Below are 20868 nucleotides of genomic sequence, written 5' to 3' on the forward strand. Positions count from 1 at the left end.
CCACTTTACACCGAGCAGTTTTCCCTTCACCAATCCCGAGTTGGCATCCCGACCCAGAAGATGGATGCCATGAAGAAGAAGAAGAATTTCTTACTACGCCACAAATCCTCCATCTTGTGTCCAAAAACCCCTTAATGTAAACAATCTTTAAAACCTTATTTTTCTACCTTCTAACACATCAATTTACACTCTACTTATTTCTGTGACTCTGTAATTCTGTATATAAAGATGGTAATTTCTCCCAGGGACTTAGATCGAACTCACAGAGATTTCTGGCACCTTGCCAAGGCTTTTGAGCCCCCTGTACAGGCTCCAGGGAAGCCAGGGGAATACCCTGGGTTCCCACATCTCCCCCCTCTGTTTGCACTAAAAGAACCTCTTTAGTTGCCCTGTCTATAGCCCGCCGTATGCATTGAATAATGCATGGCAAAACAAACAACAGAATTACGAGTCCTACTAATACATATAATCCTATCCTTAAAAGTTCTCTCCACAACGGTGAAAAGCTAAAGAAATCAAACACACCATCCAACAACGGTCCAGTGACTTCTCCAAGTTTGGTCACACCTTCTTGTAACTGTTTTATATCTTCATGAATTGATTTTGAATGATCGGATAGATTCATGCAGCACATTCCCTTAAATTCTTCACATCCATGTCCATGGGTTAACAATAAATAATCGATTGCCGCCCTGTTTTGAAGAGTGGCTCTCCTTACACTGTCGACATCTGTTAACAAGTCACTCAGTGCAAGTGAAACTGCTTTAGAATGTTTGCTGAGCCAACAACCTATATGATCCAATTGTGACAAGGCCGCCCCTGAAGCTATCTGGGGTGAGAAAATCGCCGCTGCGATTCTCCGTGCCTTGTTCCATGTGTAGACATTATCATCACAATCCTGACCATATTGTTGAATTGCTCTCTTATTTCTATTTTTTAACTTTTTCAAAATTTTCAAGTCTGGTGTTAAAAGCGAAAGCCTCCCAATGCTGCATGGACCTCCCTTTATGTTTGCAGGGATACCTGGCCAAATTCTGTCCCCACATATGAAAAATGTTCCTCTTGGCAATTGTGCTGGAACTCGAAAGGATGGTTTTGTTCTTTTGGACTTTCCTGCAACTTTTTCTTGGAAGAGGATTTTTTGTAAGAAGTTGGAAAAAAATCTTGCATTGTTAAGGTTTTACCACTAGTTGTTTGCCCCGTTAGGGTTGACTGTGCTTTTTGTTTCACCTTTTTGCTGCTTATTTTTTCTGATGAATCTGGGAATCTCTTCAAAGTTTCACACAGTTCGTGCAAATTGCGTGAGACACTTTCAGCTATTACCTTCATGAGAGACTGTCTACTTGGTTGCCATGGAAGCGGAGGCTCGCTGCTGAGACTAACTGTGTCTGCGCTGAGGGAAACGCCTCCTGCCTGGGCACGCCCCGTCTCCGCTTGCAGAGCCCCGGGGGTGTGGCCGCTTCTATCCTGACCACGCCTCCCCACTGCCCGCACCGACGTAGCCCTGCCCTTGGACACGCCTCCTCTCGTATCCTGATCTCCCTCGCTGTCGCTTGTCTCAGCCCCCTCTGAGCTAGACCCGCCTACTTCGCTCTCATTTGAGCTGTCACTTTGTTTTCTGCTCCGCCCCCTCTTCGCTTCCGGACTCTCCGCCCCTATAACTGAGACTTCCGTGTTTCGCGTTCCGCGCGCACGCCCACCGCGCTTCGTCGCCATCGCGCACGCGCCCGACGCTGTCCCTGTTACTATGGTCACCGCACTTGCTTTTTCTGTGTCCGCTACGGTTCGGACTGTTGCTCCACCCGCCGCCGCCACCGCGCCCGCGCTAACCGCGCATGCCGCGTCCGACGTTCCCGCGATCGGCATGGAGCTCGCCGCCCCGCCCACTCCCGGGCTGGAGGTCAGCGCAGCCCTCCCCGTGCCTGGGGTCGAGGCTGGCCCGCGTACCCCGGCCGCCCCGCCCGTCCCGCGCGTCCCGGCCGCCGCCGCGATTGGCTGAGTCCCGCCTATCCCCGCGACTGCGCGCACCGGATCCGCGCTTTTCCCCGCTGTGTCCGCGGTAGTTTTTGACTTTCCCGTCTCCGCCTCTGCCCCACCCGTCCCCCCTAGAGGTGCTTGTACCGCCCCCCCGCGCTCTGGGGACAAGGTGTCCGAGAGGCTGTAAAAACAGAAATCTAAATCCTCCAATTCACTCGGAAAAATTTCTAGCTTAAGCTTTCCTTTCCTGGGATGGGGTGTTCTAGGTATTCTTGGGGGTCCTGGAGTTTCTAGGGATACACCTTGACCTTCTTCGGGTCCTTCATCTATATCTGAAGCCCCTTGCTGATAGCAAGATTCCTCCGCTGGCTGATGGCCAGACGGCAAAAGATCTCCCTCCCCCAGCTGCTGGCTAGAGTGGGATCCTCCCTCTGCTCCCGAGGGACCCAGAATCGCCCTCCGGCAACTCTGTAAATTTGCACTTCTGTGCGAAATAACTTCCAGCATCACCCGTGCCGGAGACAAGAGCTCTAACGCCTCTTTATCTCTCTGAGTCGCTAAGTGGTACAAAGATCTATTGATCTGTTCCCAAAAATTTGGCTCGAATAATAAATCCGCCTCGGCACTTGGAAACTTGAGCTTCACCCATAAAAGCAGATTTTTAAGTTCCTTATCTGGGATGGGCATGGGATGAGCTGACATCTCCCCTTTTAAGGTAGCTAGGAGATTGATTTGTTCCTGGCTGAATCCACCCCCCATGTTCTGAATTTTGACCTGTCTTACCAAAAGCAAGTCCTCTAAGTCGAACCGGATGGTTTTTCCTGGTCTCTGGCCAGCAGATCACAGGAGAGGAGTCCCGGGTTTCCTCCCTTCCGATTCTGGCTTGGAGCTGTCTTCCTCTCAGCGAAGGTCAAAATCTCTTCCCTGCAGCTTTCTCTGCCTCTGGGATATCTTCTGTCGACGGTGCTCACCTTTGTGAAGCCACCTCCAGCTCACTGCGCTCTCGCCCTCTTCGTGCTGGCCCTCTTCACACCTGCTTGTCGCTCACTTCGTGAGCCCACTTCTTGTGCCCACCCAGGGACGCCAAACTGTGACAGGCGGCGACCTCTTTTATGGTCTGAGGTCGCTTACCTGTACAGTAAAGGGTGGTCTAAGAGTTCTTATTTTGCAGGCAGGGCGCAGCAGGGCACGAAAGAAGACTCGAGAGCTGTTGTTTTGAGGTTTCCAAGGTCGTTTATTCTTCTTTATCTAAGGAATTTTCTGTCTACCTTACAGCGGTCCACTCTGCAACTCATCCAAGGCTGTTCTCCTGCCCTCTGGGGCAGGACTTATCTTTTATACCCTAATTTACGTCTACTTTATTTACAATTAATCACCAATACTTTATACCCACTTTACACCGAGCAGTTTTCCCTTCACCAATCCCGAGTTGGCATCCCGACCCAGAAGATGGATGCCATGAAGAAGAAGAAGAATTTCTTACTACGCCACAAATCCTCCATCTTGTGTCCAAAAACCCCTTAATGTAAACAATCTTTAAAACCTTATTTTTCTACCTTCTAACACATCAATTTACACTCTACTTATTTCTGTGACTCTGTAATTCTGTATATAAAGATGGTAATTTCTCCCAGGGACTTAGATCGAACTCACAGAGATTTCTGGCACCTTGCCAAGGCTTTTGAGCCCCCTGTACAGGCTCCAGGGAAGCCAGGGGAATACCCTGGGTTCCCACACTCACTTGGAAGGAATTGGTTAAGTATTGTAATAATTTGTGGTTGGAGTATACTTTGGCTGTTTGCAAAGAAAGGGGACACTGGAAAAGGGAGTATTTCCAGGCCAGGGGAAATCATACAGGAACCTAGCTCTTCGAATCATCAGGCTCATGACCGTAAATGAAGAATTTCCTTGAAGGGGACAAGGGGAATCATCCTCAGCTGAGGCCCTGATTGTATTATTGCTGGGGAATGAAGAGGTAATTAAAAAAAATTGTATAGGAGCACCTTATTTGGTACTGAATACATGCAGAGGAAACCTTAGCTTGGAACCAGTAAGTGTTGTGGATGTGAGAGAAAGGAAAGAGAACAGGCCTTTTTTTCTACAACTGTTAGCATTTTAATTAAGAAAACAGTGGGGGTCACATCAATTTTTGTATGAGCCTGAATGCCCAACTCCCTTCTTGAGGACAGATTTATTGACAAAACTGAATAATCAAATAACTTCCTGAACAGGGAAATACGAATTCAAATACCTGAATGAAAAGCCAGTGAGACAAAGATTTTTATGTTACAGGAATCCCATGAGGTAGAATAAATTCCAGAGAACGGAGAAAGTGCTATAACCCCATTGGTATGGGCAACTGAGATGACTGAATTATCAAAGCTGGAGAGCAGTTCTATTTTGAGCGGGAAAATCTAAACCCAGGGTTGGAGGTTAAGCTAACATGGACTCTGCTATCCCAGGGCTTCCAAACAACCCCACTATGTCTGGCAAAAGAAAATAGAAAGCTGGAAAAAGAAAATCTCAACAGATTTTTACTACAATCTATTGATGATATTCTGCCAGCAACCAAGACTGAAGGAAGTGCCTCGGTGCTACTATAAGTCTGTTAAATTTCTTACACAATCTGGATATGGGATATCAAAGAAAATGCCACATACAGGAAAAAAGTGAAGCAGTAATCTAACTTTTGTTTATGGTTTTGTTATGTTGCAAAGAAAAAGCAGCTGAAAACCTTGGGAAGCAGCCAAAAGGAAGCCATTTGTCAGGTTCTGGAGCCAAGAACTGTACAAGATCTATGAACCTTTTTAGTCAAATGCTAAAATACCAAGTTGCCTTACTGGAGCAGGAGAATGGACTTGGAACTGGAGCTATATTCTGATGGGAGCAGCATGGTATGAAATGGAAGATGGGCAACTGGGTATGCAATGGTAACCTTGACCCAGGTAACAGAAGTCCAGATTTTACTTAAGAATACATCAGGATGAAAAGCAGAATTGATGGCTTTACACTTAGTGGTGGCAAAGAGTAAACATACGGACTGATTTAAAATACGGTTTTGGACTAACACATGCTCAAGGAACCATATGAAAGGAAAGGGGATTGTTATATACAAAAGGGTCTCCTATGAAGTATAAAAAAGAAATTAGTTAACTACTATAGAGTGGGGAAAAGCCAAAAGAAGTGGCTCTAATGCAATTTTGAAGCCCATCAGTTTGGAAACTCCCCAGTTGATAAAGGGAATCAATTAGCTGACAAAACAGCTAAAGAGGTAGCTGAAAAATACCTAGCAAAAAGTTGAAATTCTTAGAACAAAACCCAAATTATAGTAATCGGGACAGGCAGTTAGCCCTATCATTAAAAGTTATGGAAAATCCATCAGCTGATTGGTAACTTCATGTGGGCAGGTAATTGCACCTCCACAATTAAAGGATAAGATAATAGAATTAAAAATATCAGGAAACACTTTGAGAAATAGAGAAATAGAAAGGAAAAGTGGAATTGCACTCAAATACCTGCTTGCATTGTAGGAATCCTGAGGTACAGCAGCTCATGTCTGTGGCCCAAGCTGTGAGGCTGGGATGTGTTTGCAGAAATTATTCTCCTTTCTTAATGACACTGGTCTCACCTAACAAACGACGAGACTTGGAGAGATCCAGACTGTCTGCTGGACATCATAAAATCATTAGGACCCACAGCATAGGTACGAAGTAATGGAATTTGGACCGCATATTTACCAGTAGGAGAATCAAGAGCACAGTGGACACTAGGAGTACTAACATTATGTCCCTTGTGGAACGAGTCACCATTGGGAACCCAGCTCTGGGGAGAAGTTAAGCATAATGAAACTTGGAAACATCCCAGTATGCAGATTATTATAGTGAGATGGACTTCAGATTCTATCTTTACTCCTCAATTATCTGCCTTTAGGAATAGACTAGCCATAAACAATTTGACTCTACAAATGGAAACCTTAGCAAATGCAACTCACTTGGGGTTTGCTGAAATAAATGAACAGTTGCAAGCTACAGCTAAAATGACCATACAAAATAGATTGGCTTTAGATCTATGGCTGTTATATGAAGTATGTACTTGCTTGAATTGAAACAATAGTAATTGCTGCGTGCACATTCCAAATGTGACTGCTTAACTGGATGATCACAGAGGATAATATTGCTGCATCTAGAAGAGAATTAAGGGCAGGATTAGAAAGTAACTGGTTGAATTACATACTTAAAGGACTTAGATATTCCCTGACTAGTTGATGGGCCTTGTTTTTGCAAAGTATAACTGTGATCATATTAATAATTGTGATTATGATATTTGCTTTAAGCTTCTGAAAAAACCTGATTTCTCACGCAACACAAGTAACTTATATGATGTTAGTAAAAAAGCAAGGTGGGGCTTAGGAAGGCTTGAAGAGAAGACAAGCTTCACAAGCGTCAAAGGGTGGGAAAGTTGCCAGATGAAAAATCATTGGTACCCGGTGGGTTAATACAATGCTTATTCTTCAAAAACCAGTGGCCTGTGAAACCACATAATACTTACTCTGTAGGAAGAAGAATGGAAAGCAACCAGCCTAGTTGTGCCAACTTTTTACCAGTTCACCAGGTGGTCAGGTATGAGTCTGGGGTCAGTGACCAGCAGGGACCACCAAAGAGACCCTGAAGGAAGAAGAACACAGGTGTAAAGGGGAGGGAACATATATTAATGATTTCAGGGAAATTATTATCATATATATGTTTATTCTGGGAAAATCAATACATGTTATGCAAAACGGGAGCTTCTTCTGTACTTAGCTTGCACAATATTTCAGAGGACACAACCCTTTGTGCATCTGTCTGCAATAAGGGATGCCAGTTTCTTAACACTACAGTGGTGTTAAGGAGACTTTATTTTTACCAATTTTTGCTTAAAATTGTTCAGCAGGATTCCCAGTTCCTTCTCAGAGACATTTTCCAGAAGGTCAATCCCCAGCCTGCAATGGTGCATGGGGTTATTTCTTCTCAGCTGCAGGACCCTGCATTTGCCTTTGTTGAGTTTCATAAAGTTCTTTGCCAAACTCTCCAGCCTGTGTAAATTGAGAATTAAAGGAACTTTCCCTGCAGTAGGGATGAAAGTGAAGGGATCTTTCCTAGCAGGGATGTGTGTAAGGTTTGTAAATGGCATGAAGAGCTACAAAAACCTCACCAGCTTCCTGGTGCCCCTAGGCTCTATTGCAAGAGGTCAGCTCTGCAAAGGCATGTGTGCCTCTACTCTTCAGATGGGTTTTGATATGTGACCAAAGAGTTTATTTATATATCTTGGCAAATGTCACAGGCAACCCATGCATTTATGCCATCAAAGGCTGACTTTGGTGAAGAATTTTAAAAGGAACTGTCTAGACCAAGAAGAGAGATAGATCAGATGGATCTGAACTGTGGCCTGAAAGTTGCTCTTTTTTAGCCTGCAGACCTGAATGTGGTGCCCTTTTTGATCCCAGGAGCAGGGGTGGCAATGAGTTACCACAATCTTTAAGTGACTCACATGTAATACAGTAAAAAGCATGGTTACCAAATACAGGATAGCTGAAGCAATTGTGTTGATTATTTATCAAATTGCTGTACTTAATGTTTATTGTGTCTTAAGTGTATACATATACATATGGAAGCATGCAAAAATGTACTTTCTAGAACATACCCAATAATGATGATGGCTAGTATCAATGCTAAATGATTCTCAAATTTCATTAATATGAAGAACAGTTAGGTGCTATTATAATTGCAAGAGAAAAGATACAGTGGGACTTGCTGGTGTGGGAAAATCCCTTGAAATTTGAGAGAAAACAAGAGGATTTGTTTTTTGACAAAACAAATGAGGTTCAAATGGTCTCATATTCAGATTGAGAAATTTAAGTCTCAAAGGGGAGAATCATGAATGATGAATGATTTAAGGACAAGATTTGCAGAGTGAATAACTGAGAACAACAAGTACCATGAAGTCTCAGATGTAGGAAACTGTCCGGCAGTGTATTATAAATTTTACTTGAGCTAGCAAAATCAGCTAAATCCATGTCCTTTAGATTAACTTAGCTCATTATTGCATGAAAACCACACTTCTGAAGTTCAGGCTATCCACCTCTTGCTGATACACTGAACACGAACAACCTACATTTGCATCGAAAGGGGCAAAAGACCATAGAATCTTAAAATGGTTTGATTTGGAAAGGACTTTAAAAACTATCTAATTTCAATCTCCCTGTGATAGGCAAAGGAGTTGTTGTATTTCACTCCTGCAAGGCACCTCCACTAGACCAGGTTCCTCAATGCCCCATCCAACCTGGCCTTGAACACTTCCAGGGATGGAATATCCACAAGTTCTCTGGCCAACCTGTTCTTCTGTCTCATCACCTCCACAGTAAAGAATTTCTTCTATATATCTAACCTAAATTTCCGTTTTTTGAATTCAGTATTATTAAATAGGCATGCAATTGGAAATTAGGTATACTTGTACTTCTACACTACGAAAGTAGAAATTTGCCTGACTGAAGCTGGTTTTGTGAGTCCACCTCTGCACAAATATGAAATAAAAAAAAATCTCCTGTAGGTTGTTTTCTTACACAACAGACAGAAGAACCCATATTAGAGACAGCACTGCCAGTGAGTAGGCACTTGGAGGAGGTCACCAAGCTGGCAACGGATCCTGTGGGGAACGCTGGTGACATTCCACACCATTTGGTGTCGCGCTCAACGAGAGCTGGGATAAGAAGGAGAAAGCGCTGAGTGTTGGGAGTTCAGGTGCTTGTCTTCCTAAGCAACCTTTAAACATTACAAAGCCTTTGGTTTTGTAAATATGGATAAATGCACATCTGCCTGTCCATTTTAAGTACTGAAATACTTCCTCGCTTTGCTTTGTCTGCACAGCTTTTGGTTTTAACTATTAAACTGATGTTATTTAGATGCCCATTTTCTCACTTTTAGCCTTTTTACTTTATTCTTCACCTTCCTGTGACAGAGTGACCAAAGAAATGTGTGGGGACCAGCTGCACAACAGCTATGTAACTCCACATTTGCCTGACGGTAATTAGCAGCATTACCCAAGGCAGAAAAATAGAGCCAAATGCACACCAAATTCGGGGCGTAAGAGAAGCTTGCGTTCTCTAGTCCTGCCCCGTATTTCCATACCCGGCCAGGAAAATCTTTATCTTTGGGGTAGGGTTACATGCAGTTGTGTCAATGTAGGGTTAATGCAGCTTTATGTCCTGGGAAGCGCTGGCGCCGGTTGCCCACGGATGCTGGGGCGCTGCCAGCACACGGCCCTCAGCGCCCTCAGCTCTGCGCGTGCCGCCATGGAGACGCCAACGGCCGCTTCCCGGCGCGCGCCTCCCCTCCCCCCGCAGGCCTCGCGCGGGGCCGGCGGGCGGCCAGAGCGCGCGGCGGGAGGGGGCGTGGCGGTGCCGCGTGCCCGCCTCGCTCCCCCATGCCCCCCCCGCCGTGTTGTCTGCACGGCCGCGGCCGGGCGCTCTCGCGAGATCGGCGTTGGCGCCGTGACCTCCATGTGAGCGCGGCGGCGCTCCCCGGTAAACAGTGCCCGGGCCGGGCGATGGCTTCCGGCGCATCCCCGTAGCCCTGCCCGCCGCCGGCCCGCCGGGACCCGCCGCGATCCGCGCTGTCTCGGCGGGATCGGGGAACGCCGGAGGGTCTGCTCCGCTCCCCTTCATCTCCCGCACCCTGCCGAGCGGGACGGGCGGCCCGGATTGCGGGCGGGAGGGTCGCTCCCGCTCCGCGGGTTTGAAATTCCTGCCCCGTCGGGCCGAACAAAGAGCGGGGTAGCGTCCGAACCCCTCCCTCCCCTGCACCTCCTACGCCGCGGGCGCTCACCCGCGGAGCGGACCTCGTTCCCACCCCCTGCCTGTGTCTGCCCTCCTTTGCCCGCGACCGGCCGAGCGGGCGGGAGGGCGCCCACCATGTGGATCCAGGTCCGCACCATCGACGGCACGGAGACCCAGACCATCGACGACCTGAGCCGCCTCACCAAGATCGAGTGCCTGCGGGAGAAGATCGAGGAGACCTTCCGCGTGAGCCCTGACCGCCAGCGGCTCTTCTACCGGGGCAAGCAGGTGAGGCGGGGACTGCCCTATCCAGGCAGGCCCTCGAGGGTCTCCCCTAATCCCGGGCCCGGCTCTTTGTGCGGCTCAGGGGTCCTCGTCTCCACCCATGTGCCGTTCTGTGAGCTCCCGCTTTTGTTTACTCCCGGGTCTGGGGGCAAGGAAGGGCAGCGGGGAGCCTACCCTGACAGAATTCTCCGGGACCTCTGTTTTCCCCGATGAAGTGAAAACCCCACGGAGAAAAACCCGTCACCCCTCTCCGGGTCCTGGTGAGACCCCTTTGTGTGTTTGTTTTCCCACCTGAGCGGAGGGAGGCTCCTCCCTCGGCTCCCGCCTTCATGCTGCCCAAGTGACAGAGTAGCCGGAGGGATGCGGGGGGAAGGAGGGAGCTACCCCGCTCTCCGCCCCGCCGCAGCCCGGCCGGGCAGGGCGGGAAGCGGGCCGACCGCGAGCGGTTTCCAGGGAAAACGCCGCCCGGGGTCCGCACGTGGCGGGGCGGGGAGAGGCGGCGGCGCGGGGTGAATAGGCGCGGGCAGAAGTTGCGATGGCACGGTGTCCTCGACTTGTGAGTCCCGGCGTATCCCGGGCGGGACGAGGGAGACTGCCGGCAATCCGGCGAGGCGCTTCATCTGCACCGCGGGAAGCCGCTGTGGCAGGGGTGACTGGCTGGAAGTGTTTCGTGAGGGGGTACCTCCCTTCCCCTGGGATGATGGACAGATTTTATTGAGAACAGGTCGCCTTAGGCTGTAACTTCGCTGTTGGGTGTAACCTTTGAAGCCGTTACGTAAACTACGAGGTGTGCGCAGTGCTCGAGTAGCGAAAATGAAGCGTAGCTATTACCTGACGCGGAAAGCACTGAATGTGTGGTACATTTCAGGGAAAGTGACTCAGAAGATGCATCTTGTTACAGCAGATGAGTGTTGAAGCGTTCACCTAAGCTGAGTAATGCAGGGCAGTGAGATTTCTGCCTCAAAAGAGATAAAGTCTGTATCTTTACAACTATATGGAAAAAACTTAAAAAATAGAAATTTAACTGTTAACCAGGAGGCGAACATTAGCAGCTAGATGTTAAGCCTAGATTTTGGACCAATAGCAAAAGATTAGATTTTTGTGCTCTGCAGATTGGTGACAGTGAGCACTTGTGAGGGCTGGTTTCTAAGGAACATTATATACAAATATGTTTTTCGGAAGGGTCCGAATCAAGAAACATGAGTCTTGGAGTTGTGTAACCTGCTTAGCTTTGTTCTGTGCTAACACACTTCTTTGGGTATACATGTTTATGTGGGACAAGCCTGAAGTTTTTACCTAAGTTCTTTATCGCAGGGAAAATGAGCCTGTAATGAGTTGTGCTTTTCTGTGTAGTCTGACAGTGGCCAGACCAATTAATGTGAACATTTTAGTTAAGAGATGTCTTGCTTGAGAAAATGGGATAGTGAAATATTATAGCTGAAATTGCCTACGTGAGCAACATTTATGAGTTTGGTATGTAATATAACCAGTTTAGGACACAGTTGGGATCATGTTTGGTGAAGAGTTTGGGAATTGTTTTTATAGTTTCACTCCCATAAATGTTAATTTTCTTGTAATTACCACAATTCTGAAGTTTCCTTTTTGATTATGGACTGCTTTGCTGTTTCCATGGTGCTCGTAAGAAAAAAGGTCAGAAGGGTTGCTCTTGCACAAGTAAAACTGGATGTTGAGAGCATGAAATTGAATAACCTTATTATCTTAGGGCTGTGATAAAATAAAATAGTATTTATTTTATATTAAGAATAAAAAAAAGGTTACTTTAGTTGAATGTGAGATGAACAGAAAACAGTATACTGAGCTGAAAACTTAATCCCTGAAGATTTCTGCATGTTCTGTAAAAAATATTATCTGGATGAAATCCTTTTGTTATTTTATCTGGTTAGTGCTCAGTATTATTGAATCTGTGCAGTCTGCTAGGAGAACCCGTGATCCTGCTACTGAATACTGCTTACTGTAGTCTCTCTGGGAACGTGTAGAAATCCTTGGATCTTGCAAGTGGTAGGAAGCCTGGCTAAGTAATGTCCTCCTAAAAATGAGAGGTATATGAGGTTATAAAGATGTAGAAACCTAAGTGACTCATTGTTTATGGGCTGAATTTCAACAGTATGGTGTTTTTAGCTTGCAGTAGAGAACAGTTTCAACTAAGATTTTGAGCTGGAGCCATTATTTTGCAGTTTTTTAGGAGTGTCTCTGTCCAGTTATTGTATTATACTGTAGTTTGCTGTTGTCTGATCTTCGAAGACAAATGCAAGAACTCTAGTGATCAGTACCTTTCATGTCTTTTTTTAAGGGTTAATATATCCTAGAACTACTGGAGGAAACCTAGTGTTGTTATTAATGTAGTACTTTGCATTACTGTTGTGTTGGGGGTTTTTTCCCCTGTGAAAAAGGAAAAAAGCCCGACACAACAGCACTACATTGTTGAACAGGTTGGCATCTTTTATTGCCAGAAAAGCGGTAGAAGAAGGACCTACCATTCTCATGTGACCCCAAAGGCTGATCAAGATAGTGTTACTCTATAACATGTACAGGACATCCTGTGCTCTCTGGGACTCCACATTTCTGCTGCAGAGCTGAATGACTCTACTAGCTACAGAAGTCAAGGCTTATTCTAGATGGAGGTGGAACTATCGCTGTAAGTTATTTTTATTCTTAACTCTGCAGTTATCCAGAGAAGTCTACTGAACATAGCAACCTGCGGTGATGTCTCTTGCTTTCCCTCTTGAAGATTGTGGATGATTATCTGGAAGAATTTTCCTATAGGACCACAAATACTTCCTTATGCTAGGATAAAATGTATTTCAACCTTGGCCCACTATGGACTAATATTTTTCTGTGTTATATGTTAACTCTGAGTAAACTCATTCTTAGAGGAATTCAGAGAAGCAAGATGACAGTCTGATTTCCAGCAGCATATTCTCTCTCCTAATTGGAAAGCATGTGAAGCTGTTCTTGAGAATACAAATTCTTAGTTTATTTGTGAAAATGAAGGCGATATCTTAGCATTTTGACCTACCAGAGCAGATTTTCTGTAGAATTAAGTTATAGTCATTGTGGGATTTCTAGTTTCTTTCTGTTACAATGCCGGAAAAATAGAGCAGTAAAAATACATGGAAGTTTAAATTTGGAAACTTACCAGAGAGCTTAAGGTTTTCTGTAAGACTGAAAGAGTATTAATACCTACTTACGTTTTGTCTATGACTAAAAGTGCAAAACTCTTGTATTTCAGCAGTATCTACTCTTTTTGGAAGATAAGAACTAATGTCTTTTGTTAGCTTCTCTTATCATCCTATCCCACCCTGTTGGAATTTGAATTCAGTGAAAATTTGTAAATGACTGCTGTTAAAAAACCCTCATCAGGGTTATCTCAGTATCTTTTCCATAGTGCATACAAAAGTAGGGGAAAAAAGACATTGGAGCCCAAAGAGTTTTTTGCCAATATATGTAGGAGTCAGTGACTGAAACGACTTTCAAAGTCATTCATCTTGTTGGTGAGGAAACCATTCCTAACCTGTTTCATGAGAGACTGAAGTCAGCAAGAGGAGGTGAGAATATTGAAGCTGTTTATTTTCTTGAAGTGAAAATTGCTGCAAATCAGGCCTACTTCACTAGAAGAAATTCAGCTCTGCTTTTGTGCACAGAGAAGTATGGTAGTATGCATCAAGTTACTTAGCTGTGCAAGTTGAATATTTGAAACTTGCTTTGTCAGACTGATGCTGTAATGTCCAAATATTTAGGGTTTTGTTTCTGTAAAATTTAACTGAAACAGTAGAGGGGTAAGAGGAGTGGAAGAGCTTTAGCTTTGCATGCTTGTGGTAAAGTAGTTTCAGTAAAACACACAGTAAAATCTGGCAATAGGGCATGCCTTTATTATATGAGACCTGTAGCTTCTGGATAACCTGGGCTGGCACATGAGTAGTGGGTAGAATCTCATGTGAGTGTAAGCTTCTAAACTTCAGGTTTGTATACTGTATACAGTAATACACAATATACAGTAATAGTTACAACTTAAATGAATTTCCCCGAAGGCCAGAAAAGCAATACTTGTGAAGTCTTTCCCTCAGGAATGGGAGTGCTAAGCCTATTCATAGAACAATTGAGTTTCTTAGCATAGACTCTTCCCAGCTTTATTTTGCTTGGAAAATTGTAAACATTTTCAGCTGAAGCTGTCCAAACCCCATCTGCTTCAGGCAGAAATCTGGGGTGAGAAATCTTAAGCTGGAGCAGTTAAGTTTTTTATTTTAGAGAGACAGTTTGAAGAAACCTTAGGAGGGAAGTACAGTAATTTCATGATTACAAACCACACTGAGTATAAACTGCACTTCCGGGGTTTCGGCAACGTTGAGGTCTTTGTCCATATATAAGATACACTGGACTGTAAGCCGCTCTTTCGTTCACAGCGAGGATCCATGTGCAACTTTCACAAAGTTGCCAAATAGTAATAGAATTGCAGGATTGCGGAGTTTGCTGGCTCGACCCTGCTCGGGGCGGCCGCCAGGGAGCAGCCCCGGCCCCGCTCGCTGCAGCTGCCAGGAAGTGGGAGAGCAGTGTGCCCGGCCACCACTGCCACTGCGCTTGTTGGGGCTGGGCAGCACCGCACTTGCAGGGGGTGAGCAGTGCTTCTGTGCTTGTGAGCAGTGCTTCCCTGCTTGTTAGGGTCGAGCGGTGCTGCTGCGCTTGTCAGGGCTGGGTGCTGCCGCGCTTGCGGAGGGCAAGCGGCGCTGCTGCGCTTATCAGGGCTGGGCAGCACCGCTGCGCTTGTCGGGGGCGAGCAGCACTGCCGTGCTTGCAGGCTCTCACTTCCAGGTTTGTTCATATATTAGCCGCTCCTGAGTGTATGCCGCACTTCCGGGTTGGGAGCTAAATTTTGGACAAAATGGTGCGGCTTGTAATCATGAAATTTCTGTAATTGCTGTTCTTTGATGAAGGTGGTAACAAGTAGCTCTGTAGTGTGATAAGAGTCATCTGGAGTCTTCAGGTCAGATATGGTCAGACTGCTTGCTGAAATTCCCAGCATAGTGAATTCATGGTGTATACTCAAAACTTACCTTATAGTAGTTTTGGTAGGCCTGTGAGTGAGTTTTTATTATATGATTGCAGAGGTTTGCTGAGATCATCTCCTTGTTAACTTGTTACTGTAAAGCTACTAATGCAATTTACCATTCTGAGGTACAATTGTCTTTATTATTTAAAGCACTTAAATAGACTGAAGGCAAAGCAGAGAAGCATAGGTGAAAACAGAATAGTTTATACTGTTTTGTATGTATTATTTAAGTCTTAGGAACCTGACACAGCATTATGTAACCTCTAAGAAATTGCAGCCAACTTTAGCTCTGTATTTCATGGCATGTATATTTTCTCCCAGAATCACAGAATATGCTGAGTTGGAAGGGACCCACAGGGATCACTGAATCCATCTCTTCATCCTGTGCAGGACGCCCCCAAGAGTCACGCTGCACATTGAGAGTCATGTAACTTAGGATAGTTTAGTACATGCACTTTTTAAAATTAGACTGGAAGCTCTTAGAAAATTAATATATTTTATATTATAAAGATCTCTCTAGATGCACAATACACCTCATGCAAGGCCTACACTGACAACTAGATGATGAGAATTTTCCATTATAATATGTTATCAAATGTTGACATTGATAGTACAAATGGAAGTTATGAGAGGATTCTCTTCTTTAAAAGCTATTAATTAAATCTCTCCACTTAATGATTTAACTGTAAAATTATGTAAAAATGTAGTTGGTTATTGGGGGTTTTTGGTGTGGTTTTTAGACTTCTGCTGTTTATAGAATCTCGAGATAATAACCAGTTCTTCATTACAGGTGTCCTCACAAGCTGCAGATAACCATTTGCTCTCGCTGGCACCACTGTTGCTGAACTTCACTTGCCTTTGCTATAGAAGCCCATACCATCATACAGGAGGTACTTGACCCTTCTCACCTAATCAGTGCAGGGATAGATGATTCTTTCCATGCTGCTGAGGATCTCTATGCAGCTTTGTATTTTGACATGCTTACTTTTTTTATTTTTCAATGACAGTATCGAATAATCCCAAAAAGCATCCAGAAGACACCATGAACTTTCATTTACTTAATTAGAAGGGGCCATAGAATGGCTAAAGAAGAGAAACCTTAATGCTCTAACTTCCATCTATAAATTAATGAGCAAATGTTCCTTTAATGGGGTTTAGAGTTGCATCCAAGAAGAAACTACCGTATCTAAATTAACATTTTTTTCTGTATCTCAGTAAAAAAGGAATAAATAATTTTCAAAACACAAATTGCCTTTTTAAAAGTTTAGCTTGGAAGAGGTGCGGACTTCAACCCCCTGAAGTCATTAGCTGAGACTGAACGCAACTACCTTCACCATGGTCTTCTGATAAAGTCAAGAAGTCTTTTCTTGCAGCTCTTGGCTTTCAGCTGTTTTTATGTTGGTACCAATCTTCTACACTGAAATCTATTTTGGATTGTATTTATTTCAGGTCAAAAGGTAAAATATGTTGATACCACCTATACACTCTGCGTGTACAGTTATTTTACGAATATAAGGTGCACTTCCAGGTGTTGGCAAATTTCCAAACTTTGTCCTTACATTAACTGGCGTATAAGGCGCACATTTTTTGCAGCAAGGATCTGCGTGCAACAAAGTAACAAATTAGTAATGGAATCGTGTAATCACAGGGTTTACTGGCTCAACTCGGGGCTGCTGCGGGTTCGCACTTCCAGGTTGGCAAATTTCCAAACTTTGTCCATATATAGGCGCACTTCTGGGTTTGGACCAAAATTTTAGATAAAAGGGTGCACCTTATGCACGTGAAATTACTGTACTTTTTTAGAAAAGGTGTAAAACCCTCTTTTTTTTTTGAGAATGTAGGCTTTTGTTTTTAATTTTAGGTACAGAGCTTCAGGAAAAGTGTAAATGTGTTCTCAGAGAAAGCTAGTCTTATTGAGTATGAAGACGACTAACGTACATTTATCATTATGTTTGTACCAGGATTGATGTATAATTGCAGACCATGTCAGCAACAAGATTCTGTAATTTGTTCCTGTGTTGTGTGGCTTTTTGTAGCATGCCAGACTTCCTCTGGGTGAACTGAACAAACACAGCATATTTACACTCTCATACGATCAAACTCTTTGGTTGTAACTGAAGTTGTAGAAAAGCATTTTTTTAGAATATGGAAGCGAAGCTTTCATATTCTTCTTACTTAGGAATTCTTTTTGCTGTATGCTTTCTGTTGAGAGTGTGGAAGTCTCTCTTGAGACTGTGATACCTGCTTAAGATATGGTTAATTGATAGTAAGTCATTTGATACTATCCAGTGTTATGACTGGCTTTTTCCTTGTGTCCAGGCCAGGTCCTTAGCTGTTGTGTAACACACATAAGCAGTCAAAAGGGAGCATATTCTCTGATATAAAAACTAGTGTGTGTGACCTTGTTCATAGTTTTGGTGGCATCACATCTTCAAACATTCTTGTGAGTCATGTGGCAAGCAATTGACCAAGCTGAGTCTAATTTGGACCATATTCTCCAGACATGAATAACTTCTTCAGTTACTGGGTTACAAAATGTTGTGGTCTGTCTGTATGCTGTTTTGGAGGAATATAGATCTAGAGCCTGTCAGAGAACTTGGTTGTCCAGGTAATTCGCCTACTCGTGTGTCTCTAAAGAGAGAGCAAAGGCAGAGCAATGATTTTGTCTTTTTGGTTGTCTTTTCAATCGATGAGTAAATTCTCCTTCTTGAAATGAGGGTATGATCTGTCATTTGCATCTGTTTTTAACAGCAAACCATGAAATCCAAATTGGGGAAAAAAACACTAGTAAGTCTAACTTATGGTTTCTTTTTTTTTTCCTAAGGGTGACCCATGGTTTCTTTGGTATTTCTTTTCAAGCATGATAGAAGTTGTTTCCTATTTAGGAAAGTAAGTCTGTATTATAGTTAGTTTTTGTGTAAGACTAGTAGGTGTAGCCTTCTGTTTTGTATTAAGATCTCTGCTAAAAATGCCAGCAGCAATGAGGGGAGAGTTAGGAGAAAACTTGCAGGAGTACCAGAGGAAAACCAGTAGGAACAGAATGTGTTTGTGACTGCAGAGTCTGTATGTGAAAACCTCAGTTAAATGTGGAGAGAGTATAGTCAAGCTCACACTTCAGAACTGGTCTGCTGTAGACATGTGAGAAGGAGCCTGTAGACCTCGTTGGTGTGCAGTCTCTGCTTAAAGATATTTGCCTTCTTGTCCTCTTAAAATGGATTGTTTGAGGAGTTTCATTGTTCAGGGCTGGAAAAATCTTGGACATTCAGCAGTTACTGATGCATGTCTAAAAAGCATCACTGTTGACATTAAAACTGTCCCATGTTTTAGAACATCCCAGAAGAATATGGGATGTTGTAGTAGAATGATCACCAGACAAAATAATTTTTGATAGAGCAGACTGTATGGAACCTGTAACAAATACTGTTAAAACTACAGTTGCTTGAGGAGGAAGTGAATCTTTTGGAGTTGTATACACTTGAAGACACCCTATATTAAATCTGTAAAGACAATAACTTTCTTAAGTGGTTAGCTACTAGATTCCCTCTTTATTTAGCTGTTGTCTCTGCTGTAGCTGAGACAGTGACAACTGCACTTCCATGTGAAACAGTGTCACTACACAGTTCCTGTAAACACCTGACCATGTGCCCACTACTCTGAATGTGGTTAATATATGTATTTCTAGGTACCAGAGTCATTAAGCGTTCTTTTGAATAGAATCTACATGGAGGTTGCAATTTTTCCATATGAAATTAAAAATACTGGTCAGGTTCTCTTTTAGCTTTGAAAATGTAAGCAAACTGAGCACACTCTGAGAATGGCTGAAGTTCGTAAACTAAGGACCCAGTGTTGGGTAATAAAATTGGGTTATTGAATTTTTTTGTCCTGAGCTGATCTCATTGCCCAAAATTCACTGTTACGTGCTGAAAAGCTGATTTTAAGTTTTCAGTTACTAGGTGCTAGATAGAGACATGTTTAAATGGCTCAGTGGAATTCAATTCCTACAGCCTTCTTCAGGCAGGAAAAATTAGTTTTGGAAACCTAACTTTTGAAAATGGAAATACATGAAAAATACATGAAATTCTGGAAGTCCACTTTGCTTGATTTCAGTAAGTTCTCAGCTGGAAGTTGCATGTTCTTGATTTCTTCAGGCTAATATCCTCTGGATAACTCCTAACAAACTCTTAACCAAGGTTTTTTACTGAACTTGAGCTTGAAGATCTTTACCCTTACACATTTCCTGTTAAATTTACCGGGTTCGTGTAATGCCTGTGCAGAATAAGATTGATAGCACTTAATTTTTCATTATACTTTGTATGTTAAAAAGCTCATCTGCATTCATTATAGTTTATTTCATTTGTATCGCTAGATACAGGCACATTTCTTGGAAAAGAAAACATCAGAAGATGCTTAAAGGCACACTTTCATAAGTGACTAAAGATCTTGATTGTCAAATGAAATGGCTGGATTAAGGTCACCTCGTTCCTGGATCACACATTAAGATGTAAGAATTATTACGTACTTTCTTGGAGGTCTCTGTATATGCTGTAGAAGCCATAAATTGCTGACCTTCTACTGGGACTTGTAGTTAATGTGATAGTAATTGATAAATTGTCAGGCAAATTTTTTTAACCTAAGTAATGCAGTATCATGCCGCATTATGCATGATTATTCATGTTCGTGTAAGTGCAGCTTCTGCATGCTTTTGAAGTAATTTGTGGCATGATGTTTCAAGACAGTTCTTCTAACAGTGATAGTAGGTAGGTATCAATTCCAGTATTGCATTGCTGCAGCTGTTCTTGTGTAGTAGTGTAAATGAGTACAGTGTTACATTTAAGTATTTATAAAAACCTTCTGTAGGAATATTTTGAAATTGATAGTGTCTGTAACACACAATGATGAAAATACATTTAAAAGATGTAGTCTGTTTATCTTACTTGTGTTTAGAATAGCAATAGAGTGTTAGATACAGTAAAGCTAGTTGCTCTTTAGTGTAGTTTTATTCAGAATATGTTAATGAAGCCTTCAAAGCTTTTGAAGCATGCCAGTCATTTAGAAGAATTGAAACTGAAAGCAAAATCTACTGCTAAGGAAACAAATGCATCTTTTTCTTATGACAGTAGGATCAAAAGAGCTAGTAAAATTTCGTAAATGAAATTGCCTGTTCAGTTATTTTTGCTCTAGTACATGTTCTAATCACTCATTAAGAAATCATAGCTGAGTTGAAGTAGATTGGTTTATCTCATACTTACGTGACTGTGTTTCTTATTTGTATATATAAACTTGTGAATGACGAGTGACCTTTAATGCTTAGTAAACATGTAATGTTTTTTTCTTTTCTTTTGAAGCACAATTCAGGCAAACATATTTTTAGGGAATCTTCTTAGTTACCTCTGTTCCCAAGATAAAAGGAGGGAACTTTTGTCTCTCTATTAGAACAGCTCATCCTTAACATTGCACCCCAGTAAGCTGACATGGTAGTTGTGGGAAAGCTACCAAACTGTGGGAGGGACCTCACAATTGCAGATTTCTCTGTGGCTGCTATTCGTGAAAGTTAAAACCACAAGAGAACTATTTCTTGTGGAAGAGTTTCCATGGCATGGCAGGAGAGACTCCTCTCCCTAAGTGAACTGAAGAAAGATTATTTCAAAAGTGGTAAACTGGCTGAAAATACAAATTTTATCTCTTTACGTTGTCAGTAGAAAAAGAGTTGGGGGGAGGAGATGTGTTTTGA

General features: G+C 43.2%; 1 protein-coding gene and 1 long non-coding RNA gene across 5 annotated transcripts in view; one reads left to right on the forward strand and one right to left on the reverse strand.

The window, feature by feature from the left end:
- Nucleotides 1-5363: 5363 nt before the first annotated feature.
- On the reverse strand, nt 5364-10624 carry LOC117010723. Its single transcript, XR_004420750.1, has 3 exons — nt 10364-10624; nt 6526-6641; nt 5364-6159 (listed from the first exon to the last, which is right to left on the reverse strand). It is a non-coding gene; the product is annotated as an uncharacterized LOC117010723 (long non-coding RNA).
- Nucleotides 9558-20868, forward strand: part of UHRF2 (ubiquitin like with PHD and ring finger domains 2) — an 83754-nt gene continuing 72443 nt past the window's right edge. For 2 of the 4 annotated variants that reach the window (XM_033085628.2, XM_033085632.2), the window contains exon 1: nt 9561-10075. In XM_033085628.2, the coding sequence (XP_032941519.1) occupies nt 9923-10075 (153 nt within the window). In that variant the 5' untranslated portion in view covers nt 9561-9922. Of the gene's footprint in view, nt 10076-20868 lie in introns of all 4 variants that reach the window. The other 2 variants (XM_033085629.2, XM_033085631.2) reach the window with 2 other exon arrangements.

The sequence above is a fragment of the Catharus ustulatus genome, chromosome Z (genome assembly GCF_009819885.2).
Source record: "Catharus ustulatus isolate bCatUst1 chromosome Z, bCatUst1.pri.v2, whole genome shotgun sequence".
Taxonomy (NCBI): Eukaryota; Metazoa; Chordata; class Aves; order Passeriformes; family Turdidae; genus Catharus; species Catharus ustulatus.